General features: G+C 45.7%; 1 protein-coding gene across 3 annotated transcripts in view; it reads right to left on the bottom strand.

Annotated features, from left to right (window-relative positions):
- LOC116103494 (phospholipase A and acyltransferase 3) overlaps positions 1-9,477 on the bottom strand; it is a 33,299-nt gene extending 23,822 nt beyond the window's left edge. The window contains exons 1-3 of one of the 3 annotated variants that reach the window (XM_031389556.1): positions 9,345-9,394; positions 8,889-8,952; positions 7,657-7,731 (exon numbers count right to left, since the gene is read on the bottom strand). Coding sequence is in view for 2 of the 3 variants with exons in the window: in XM_031389554.1 (XP_031245414.1) it covers positions 8,889-8,903 (15 nt within the window). In the remaining variant the exon portion in view is untranslated. Of the gene's footprint in view, positions 1-7,656; positions 7,732-8,888; positions 8,953-9,143; positions 9,298-9,344 lie in introns of those variants that run through there. The other 2 variants (XM_031389554.1, XM_031389555.1) reach the window with 2 other exon arrangements.
- Positions 9,478-10,568: the final 1,091 nt, after the last annotated feature.

Below are 10,568 nucleotides of genomic sequence, written 5' to 3'. Positions count from 1 at the left end.
AAAAAAAAAAAAATACTTTCAAAAAAGCAAACTGAAGCCAGAAGTGGTGAATCTTTAATACCAGCACACAGGAGGCAGAGGCTGGTGTATCTCTATGAGTTTGAGGCCAATCTGGTCTACAGAGTGAGTTCCAGGACAGCCAGAGCTACATTTTTAAAAATCAAGTAGAGGTGAGTGGTGATGGTGCATGCCATTAGTCCCAGCATTCTGGGAGGCAAAGGCAAGTGGATCTCTGTGTGTTCAAGGCCAGCCTGGTCTGCAAAGCAAGTCCAAGACAGCCAGAGTTACACAGTCTCAAAAAGTAACGGGGGGTGGGGAGAATTGAAGCATTGGGAATATAGCTCAGTTGGTAGGGCACCTGTCTAGCATGTACAAAGCCATAGGTTCAATCCTCTGCACTGCATAAAACCAAGTGTGGTGGTACATGCCTGTAATCCCAGCATCTGAGAGATGAAGGCAGAGGGAGCAGAAGTTCAAGGTCATAGTCAGTACCTTAGAGGCCAGCTTGGGTTTCATGAGACCCAATCTCAAAAAAAATGCCCCTCTCACCAAAAAAGTAGTCGAGACATGATGAGGTTGGGGTGTAATTCAGTGGTAGGGCATTTGCTTAGCATGCCTAAGGTCCTGGGTTTAAGTGCCAGAATCACCATCTCCCCCCAAAAAGACATTATTACTCTATTTCTGCTTAATGTATACTTTACACACTTGTAATAAAAATGAATCATATAATATGCACAGTCTGAGAAAAATACACTAAACTATGGGCTAGTCTGTACAGTGACTGGTAGAAATGTGGGAACTGTTACGTTTAATTATTTGATTCTTTGAATTTTTTTACTATAAATTACTTTGAAAACAAAATTTTTAAAGATCTGTGTGTGAGAGACCACATATGTATTATGTATCTGTGTCTGGGTGAGTGTTCATGTGTGTCTCTGTGAATGTTCATGTGTGTCTTCATGTGTGTTCATATGCATGTGTCTGTGTGTGTTTATGTATGTGTTCATGTGTGTTTGTGTGTCTCTGTATATGTTCATGTTCATATGTATGTCTGTGTGTGTTCATGCATGTGTGTGTTCATGCATGTGTGTGTGTGTGTGTGTATGTGTGTTCGTGTGCATAGGGAGCCCAGAGGTCACCATCAGATGTCTTCCTCACCTCATCTTTTGAGACAGGGCCTCTCACTGAACCTGGAGCTCACTGATTCAGCTAGCTGCAGGCCCAAGGGCTCAGGACATTCTTCTCTCCCCACCTCCTGAGTGCTGGGACTGCAGGCACATGCCATAGGAACCATTTCTTATGTGGGTTCTGGGGATCTGAATTCAGGCCTTAGCTTGTACAGCAAGAGCTTTGCTGACTGTGACATCTCTCCAATCTCATTATTAAAAAAAATAATAATAAGTGAGAAGAAAATGCTCACATGTTTAATACTTGGGTTTTTAAACTGAAAACTGTAGATACCATCTGTTACCAACCTTTCATGAAACTCTCAATTCGGAGTATTCATTTTTTTATTGATTTTCTAGCATTTAAATTGTTTAAATAGTTGGGCTGTGATAACACACACCTCCCAGAACTTCGGAGGCAAAGATAGGTGGATCTCCGAGTTCAAAGCCAACCTGGTCTATAGAGCTAGTTCCAAGACAGCCAAAGATACACCGAGAATCCCTACTCAAAAAATATTTAAGTAAATGTTTTGATTTTGGTTTTGTTTGAATGAGAGGAGGATAAACGATATTCAATTTAAAATCAGAGGAAGGGAGAAACCACATTTGACATTCTGGAAAGATAAGTTAATGGCTAAAAACACTTGTCATGCAAACCTGATGACCTGAGTTCATGCCCAGACCCCTTTATAGAAGGAAAGAACCAACTCCTGAAGGTTGTCTGACTTCTACATGTGCACCATAGCACACAGGTTCAGAGAGAGGTGGGAGATGGAGGATAAAATAAATACATAAGGGCCCTGTCGAGATGGCTCAGCAGTTAAGAGCAAGGACTGCTCTTCCAAAGGTCCTGAGTTCAAATCCCAGCAACCACATGGTGGCTCACAACCACCCATAATGAGATCTGACGCCCTCTTGTGTCTGAAGACAGCTACAATGTACTTACATATAATAAATAAATCTTTAAAAAAAATACATACATACATACATAAAATAAACATTTTAAATACTTTTTTTAAAGAAAGCTGGTGTAGCGGCTTAGAGCACAGGAGAGGAGAGCATGGGAGTTCAGAGGGTGAAAGCTGCCACAGCAGGAGAAGAAGTCAGGTTATCACCTGTAGACAGCAGAAAGCCTTTGGCTCTGGTTTTGACTGACAGCAGCCAAGATTAAGGTGTGGGATACATGAGAGGCTTGTTCTAGGGCAGGTTTCTAAATGGGTATATACCCTGACTGTTATACTAGGAAGTGGTCATACACAGGGCATTGGAGCGAGCAGGAGAGACACTGATGGTTCAGGCAGGCTGTAACAGACAGTGAGAAATGCAGGCTGGACCCATTGAAAGAAGCCAACTGGCTTTTCCAAAAGGTTATGGCAGTTAAATAGTGTGGCCAGTGTAATAAAGAGTTACATTAGCAATGCGATTCCCAAGATAAAAACTATCATCTCTAAACCAATATGCAGTAAATCGATTGGTCTGAACTATTTAGAAATGTAAAAGGTGGAAAAGGCTCCAGGATCTCTGAGAATTGCGTTTAAATTGTCAGGAGGGATTGTTTTAATCAACAGTTCATTTATTCTTTTTTACGATTTGCTTGCATGCCTATTTATCTTCCTCCACTCAACCAACCGCCAGCTTTTTATTCAGTAATGGCCTTCTAAATGTGCAAGGCACTTATGTGCCTCAGCTCCCTGAGGGCTAGATTACAGGCCTGAACTACTATGCCTGGCTACGATGACTCTGTTTAACTCAAGCTGGATTTAATTTTCAGAAACAGCACAGTGGTTATGCTTAGGACTCCATGTTCAAACCAAGGCTCAACTACTCACCACAGAGCCCTGGACAAGTTTATCCAAATTGTCCCTAGGCCTCACTCTCTTCAGCCATAAAATGAGGGCAGTTATATATAGAACCTGATTCAATGTTTGATTCAAAAGATTAAATAAATCAAATCTATAAAACACTGGGTGGAGGAGGAAATAGCTCAAATAGATAAAGTGCTTGCCACACAAGCACAAAGGTTTGAATTTGATCTCAAGAACCCAGTTTAAGAAGAAAGAAAGAAAGAAAGAAAGAAAGAAAGAAAGAAAGAAAGAAAGAAAGAAAGAAAGCCAGAGTGTTGTGGTGTAGTGTGGTATGGTGTGGTGGCAATACATGCCTTTGATCCTGTCACTCTAGAGGCAGAGGGAATCAGTGGATCTCTGTGAGTTCCAGGCCAGCCAGAGCTACACAGAAAAGCAAACTGGAATGAGTAAAAGCACCTGCTATGCAAATGAAGCAAGTTCACCTGAGTCTACAGCCTATGCAAAAAGCCAGAAGAGGTGGCATACATCTCCGCCCAGCACCCTTGCAGCATGAAGGAAGCAGAGAGGGAGAACGTGCCAGAAGCCTATAGGCCAGCTACCCTGGAGTACTCTGCATAATGGAGGAAATGAGAAAGAGCTTGCCTCACCAAGGTAGCAGGTGGGCAGTAATTCCTAAAAGCAGTTCTCTGATCTCCATCCATGCATTGGGGCACATGGCCAGCCAGAAATGCCTAACTGGGGTTTTCCAGACAAGCCAAAATCCCAGTCCCCTCTTACGTCCCCCAAAAAAGACATAGGGAATGGAGAGATGCCTCCGTGGTTAAGAGAGCTGGGGGCTCTCAGGAGGACGCCGGTTCAATTCCCAGCACCCACATGGCAGCTGGCACCCGTTTGTAACTCAAGTCCCAGAGAATCTGAAGCTCTCTTCTGATTTCTGTGGGCACCTACCACACATGTTACACAAACATATATGTAGTCATAACACCCACACAAAGAAAAGAAAAAAGAAAAGAAAAGAAAAAGAAAATGAAGCAGGGGGAGCACCCAAAACTGTCCTCTCGCCTCCCAATCTCCCAATGCACGCTGCATGAGTGTGCATGTGCACACTGTTTTACAAACATGACCTGTATGCACAGAGGAAATGTCTAGGAATGGGCAGCTTTGCCACTACCGTGACTGGGTGCTATTAGTGTGCTTCATGCAGACAGACCAAGGACACTGTGGTACTTGTGAAACCCAGCCTGGGAGAATTCTCTTCCCTGTTCCTGTAAACCACATGCCCTGGTAAATATGAAAAATTCCTGAGCAGGCCTTTCACTTTTGATACTGAGAAAAAGGTCTGGAAACTTGTGGAAAACAAAGAAGTCTGGGTCCTACCAAGAACGGACCATCATTGAGAAGTTGGAGAGTTCCCATTTGTGCCAAGGTTTTGAGAAAAGAAAATCCAAGAAGCTACGGGTTCCCCCAGAAACACACCAGGCCCCCTTGGAAACTCCAGGGAAACTTTTGGAATTGATCTCTAGGAAGTTTCTGATTCATCAGGACCGTTAATGCTTATCCAAGCAGGGTTTCTGTAAGAAATAATTGTGATAATGGCTGAGCACTGTAAAACCACTTTAACCTATAAGGAAAAGTGCTAGTCTATGCTGTACGCTAGGTGGGTGCCAGGAAGGGGTGCAAAGAATAAAGAAGAGTCTGACATCTGTGCATTGGGGCACATGGCCAGCCAGAAATGCCTAACTGGGGTTTTCCAGACAAGCCAAAATCCCAGTCCACTCTTACCTCCCCCCAAAAAGACATAGGGAATGGAGAGATGCCTCCGTGGTTAAGAGAACTGGGGGCTCTTAGGAGGACGTCAGCCTCTGGGCCAGAAGGAAGGTAGACAAGAGCCGGCCTGACACATTAGCCTTCCTTAGGCCCCCTGCCCAGGCTGCGTAGTCAGAGAGGGCTAGCGACAACTCCAGCATGCACCCATCTCAGACGCACTAACACCCCAAGCATCCTGCAGAAAGAAGGAAAACTTGCCTGCCTGCCTAAGCTCACCAGCACCAAACCTCAGGCCTATTCTCCAGCATAAACTGCCCCTGTGTGCATTCAGAACTGCCTCACCACCCCCAACTCACATACCACCACCAGGCCTCACTGGGGCATTCACAAGTTACCTGGAATCCTTATAACAGCATCATTTTGTAGATGAGAAAAATGAGTTCCGAGGTGGGAGTGAGCTTACCCAAGGCCTCAGAGGCGGTCCAGCAGCCATGGCAGTATTCTACCACAGACCTGCCTGGATCTAAGTATCCAATGGTAAAACAGACAAGGGGGTATGAAAATGTGAAAGAGCTTTGTGTAGGGTACACAGAGAAAGCCTGTCAGTCTCACACTGCAAAACCCTAGCTTCAGCTTCAGTGCTGGCTCTCTTCAAAACAGAAACCAGCTTCAAGGTCTAAATAGAAGAGAAAGACCTTGAGGGCCTCTTCCCTCACACCCTGCAGAGCAAGCTCTTCCTGTTTTATGGTCACAGTCCAGCTCTTTCTGACTGGGTTTTGGATTTGATTTAGTTTCTCCTTGTTGGTGGTAGGTAGTTTAGTTTTGTCATTGCTGATAGTGCTGGTGGTAGTGGACTTCACTTATTTATTTTTTGAGATGAGGGTCTTGTTATAGCCCAGCCTAGCCTCCAGCTCCACATGTCACCTCCCCAGCGGAAGAATTACAAGGATATGTTTGACCATCTCTAGCTCTACAGCTCTTATAGACAGAATGACTGTAATAAATAAATAAAAGTGATCAGTTTCCATGCCTACCCTGACATCTAGACTGGCCTAGAATGCTGATGAGTAAGGAGTGGAGCAACTCTACCAGCACAGCATCCAGCCTGGCACTTGTAGGGTCTCATCAGAGGCTGATGGCATGGGGAAAGGGACGCTGCCTGCTCCAGCTCCTCTCAGCCTCAGGAGTGAAGATGCAGGACCAGAAGCATCTTCTATTTAAGAAGCATCCTCTTCTCTCCCCTTTCTTTGTACCCTAACCAGCTCCACAAAGAGTCCCAGATGTCAAGCTCAGATCAAAAAGCAGTAAGGCGAGGTCCTTTATTGTTAGCCCTCCATAGCCTCAGTAATAGCGTCAGGCCTTGGGACCTCCCCATGAGCTGGATTCCACTTTGGACCTGTCACTGGACTTTCTTTTCCTCAGGCTCCTCTCCATTTCCATCCCTGTAATTCTTTCAGACAGGAACAATTACGAGTCAGAGCTGTGGGATGGCAACCCCATCCCACACTGGATGTCCTGTCTTCCTGCTGTGGGTGGGCTCTATAAATTCCCTCTCCCTAGTGTCAGGCATTTCATCTAAGGTCCCTCCCTTGGGGAGGAGGTATGGGATGTGGAACAATCGGAGGGTGGACAGGGGATGGGGAGGGAATAAAACATGGAGTGTAAAAAAATTAATTCATTAATTAAAAATAAAATAAAATAAGCAGAGTATAAAGAAAAAAGAAAAGCAATAAGGCCTGGCTTCATGGCGTAGAGGCAAAGGCATGAGGATCGCTTTGAGTTTGAGACCAGCTCGGTCTACATAGTAGATTCTGAGGCAGAGGCAGCCAAGACTACATAGAAATGCTGTTTTAATAAATAAGTAAATAAACAGAATGACAATGAAAAGAGAAAGCAGCTTCTGCAGTCTGGACTCAGGGTTGAAAGGCACGCTGGCCTTTCAGAATTTAGCTTTAACTTTCGGTTCTCATTGCCAGGAAACACTCAAAGTTCAGTATCATAGTGGGTGGAGATGAAAGGAACTTTCATCCAAACGTCTGTCCAGTTAGAAAGTTGAAGACAAGGAGAGATCTGGGTTGTACTTTCTCTGCTGCCTCCGCTCCTGAGCCCTGCCCAGTGGGCTACTCAGGCTCCTGAGCCCTGCCCAGTGGGCTACTGGGGCCTCCCCCACAGCCCTGCGTTTTTAGTTTGGGTTAGGGTTTTAGTTTTGGGTTTTTTTTCTACTTTTACTTTATGTGTATGGGTGTTTACTGCATGTGTCTGTGGATCACGTGTGTACAGCACCCTTGGATGCCAGAAAAGGGTGTCAGATCACTTGGGATAGGAGTTACAGCCCATTCTTAGCTGTGCTAACATGTGTGTGCTGGGAACTGAATCCACATCCTCTGGAAAAGTACCCAGTGTTCTTATACACCAAAGCACGGGGTCTTTTCCCATTTGTTTGTTTGTTTGTTTGTTTGTTTTGTGTTTTGTGAGACAGGGTGTCTCTGCAAAGCTTTGGTTGTCCTGGAACTCACTCTGTAGACCAGGCTGGCCTCAAACTCAGAGATCCACTTGTCTCTGCCTCCCTAGTGCTGGGATTAAAGACGTGCGCCACCACTACCTGGAAGTCCTGGTTTATTTTGTTTGAGACAAGGTCTCTCTACAGAGCCGAGGATAGCATCCAACACTGCATCCCAAGTGGCAGGGTTACAGGTGTGTGCCACCCTGCACACCTTCATCCACAGCCCTGTAGATGAGATAACTATACATAGAGAGCTGAGTGCAGGAGAAAGAGTGATAAGTCTCCTTCTCAGCCTGAGGAGAGACGATTCATCAGGGAGATTTCATAACTTCTATGTATGCCTGCGATTGGTGCATATTTATTTCTTACTCTTTTAGTTAAAAAAAAAAAAATGTGGGGCAGTGAAATGCCTTACCAAGTAAAGAAGATTGCTGCCAAGCCTGATGACCTGAGTTCAAATCCCGGGACCCAAATAGCAGAGAACTAATTCCTGCAAACAGAAATTAATTCCTCTGACCTCCACATGCTTGCCATGCATATGCACGCGCCCCAAAACACATACACAAACACACACGCACATGTCACACACACATACCTGTACACAAATATGCTTTTTAAATTGTCTACTACAAGAGCATTAAATCAAAGAACACACGGCTGCACAGTCAAACACACGCCTGAGACAAACATGTATTTTTATGAGTCAGCTCCTCACGGCTCAGCAGAGTTCAAGCTTTATACGCAATGTGTAGTGCTAACTTTTGTGGTCTTGGGTTTTCCTGGGTTCAAACTGAAAGCAAAACAGCCTGGCCTCACAGCACCAGAAACAGAAAAGTGCAGCCTGGAGCGAGGAGAACTGTTAGGTTTTAAAGTGTTTTCACTTGGGGACAGAATAGATTTGAACTTGATTATAATCCCACAACAGCTACTCAGCTGAAGCACAATCCCAAGCGGGTTGTCTGCAAAAACCTGAACCAAGTCAACAGAGTCCTGTTAAAGTGAAGAAGACATTTGCCCGGTTCTGACCTCAAGACATCATGGGTTAACAGAGGCAGGGGCTGGGTCGGTAGACTGCTTGCCTAGCATGCAGGAGGGCTTCACAGTAGGTATGGAGCCTCGAGAGTTGGAGGCAGGAAAACAAGAAGTAAAAAACTGTCCTCGCTAAACATGAAGTTTGAGGGCAGCCTAGGCTACCTGAAGCCTTGTCTCAAAAACAAAAACAAAACAAAAATCAGAAAGAAAAGAGGAGGATGGAGGGAAGAAATGAAGGAAAAGCCAGAGATGAGTATTTGCTGGCAGCAGGGATGGCCATGGGTCAGCTGACAAGACAAAAAACAAGCAGATTCAACTTCAGACATTCGACCAGGGTCCTGGTTTGATAGGAAGACCCAACCCCTAACTTCCCCCCTCTTCTGCCTTCTGTTGAGCCTGTTTCAAGTGGGGTGGCTTCCAACCGCCTACGCTCAACAGGTGGCAGGCAGGCAGCTGACCCACAGCTCATGCCCGACCCCCAAAGGGTTCAAAGTGTAGCTCCCTCACTACAAAGCTCCTCTCTTCAAAACAGTAAGTCAGACCCGGAGAAGACAAGAGTCACCATTAAGACATTACCTCCATCTCTGGCCCACCCTTGGCTCACTCCATACTTACTATGGGTGCTAGCATTTTCCAGGATGTGTGAGGCTCAACTTCAGCTCAGCAGCAGCGTGGATGCCTAAGACACAGAGGGAGCAGAACTCATTATGTCTCTAACAAGAAGCAGGGTCCCCAAGTCTCCAGGAGCAGAGTCGCTTTTAGCAGGGCCCTCCCGAAACTTCCACCAAACTCCAACTTTCTCTCTTCTGCTCTGCCCTGAGCTTGCCCTTGAACAGACAAATCCCTCTCTGCAGGGCAGAAGCGGCTCACCGGATCCCTGGGCGCCAGCAGGGTTCCTGGCCAGACATTCGCGAGCCCCTGGCTCCTTTTCTCCGCTCAGGGCAGATGCCAAGCGGGTGGCAGCTACTCGCCTGACTTGTTTACGCCCTCCGAACCGATCTCCACCCGCCGAGCCGATCTCCGCCTCCCAGATAGCCCTCGGGGACCCGCAGAGACACCCGGGCTTCTCACCTTTGCTTAGGTCTCAGAAAGTAGCTCTCCAACCTCCTCACGCCCCAAGTAGGCAAGTGGAGGCCAGCGCAATGGGGACGGGCTTAATGGCCGCAGAGTACTGGCCGCGCCAGGTCACCCCGCCCCTCCTCCTGTAACTGGCTAATGAGAGCATCGCCAAGGGCCTGCCACTACTCAGTTGTCACTTAGATGCCTCCCTCCCGCTCCGTTCCTAGCCTCTCTGCTCCTCTGCCCCAGATTCCCGGGCCCTTGACAGCCTATACACTCCCCTCTGTCAGTTTGTAACATGTAAGAACATGCCATGTCGCATTACATTTATTCTTTGTACATGAGTGATACCAAAAGGCTATTTGTCAAGAGTGGTACATGCCTGAAATCCTAGCATTTGAGAAGCTGAAGCAAGAGGATTACTATGAGTTTAAAGTTAGCTACCGTTTGAGTTCTTCTTTCCAAAATAATAATAATAGTAGTAGTAGTAATAATAACAATAGCAGCCAGGTGTAGTTGTTTATGCCTTTGTTTCCTGCACTCAGGAGGCAGAGGCAGGCCCATCTCTGTAAGGCTAGCTCTACATCGTGGGTTCCAAGGGTGCCAGAGTTATGGAGAGAGACTTTGCCTCAAAAATCCAAAATATAATATTAAAAATAAGAACAACAACAGTAATATGGGGTTGAGGAGATGGCTCAGGGGTTAAGAGCACTTATTATTCTTGCAAAGGGCCCAGGTTGGTTCCCAATATCCACATGGTGGCTCACAACCATGAGTAACTCAGTTCCAGGGATCTGATTCCTTCTTTTGACATGCTGACAAAACACACATATTTGTCGTTGTGGAATAGTCACCATAGAAGACTGCTGGCACAGGGCTTTCAGCTAATAGAAAGTCTAGCTGTCAACTACAGTGGGTGTTCAGGATCCCAGTGTAGCACTTAGTTTTTCTCAGGGTCAGCTTTTAAACACAAAACCATGTTCTGGGTTGACATACTTTAGTTAACAAGAACAGTTAGCCAAAAGCAGGTTCACAAAAGCCAAAAATAAGATTAGTACACCTGGCCTCTGTTTTAGCGTTGGTAGGTGGTGCTGTCTGCATGTTGAGTTTTATCGCCCAAATGGTATTTCCATCATGGAGTCAGTTGTGCTAAAGTCTTGGGACCTACTAAGTCTGGGGCCCTGTTACACTCATAAAATAAATCTCAAAACATTTTTGTAATTGAAAGAGTTAAAA

This window comes from Mastomys coucha, unplaced genomic scaffold, assembly GCF_008632895.1.
Source record: "Mastomys coucha isolate ucsf_1 unplaced genomic scaffold, UCSF_Mcou_1 pScaffold21, whole genome shotgun sequence".
Taxonomy (NCBI): Eukaryota; Metazoa; Chordata; class Mammalia; order Rodentia; family Muridae; genus Mastomys; species Mastomys coucha.
The sequence above is the reverse complement of the archived record's forward strand: the minus strand, read 5'-3'. Positions and strand labels throughout refer to the sequence as shown.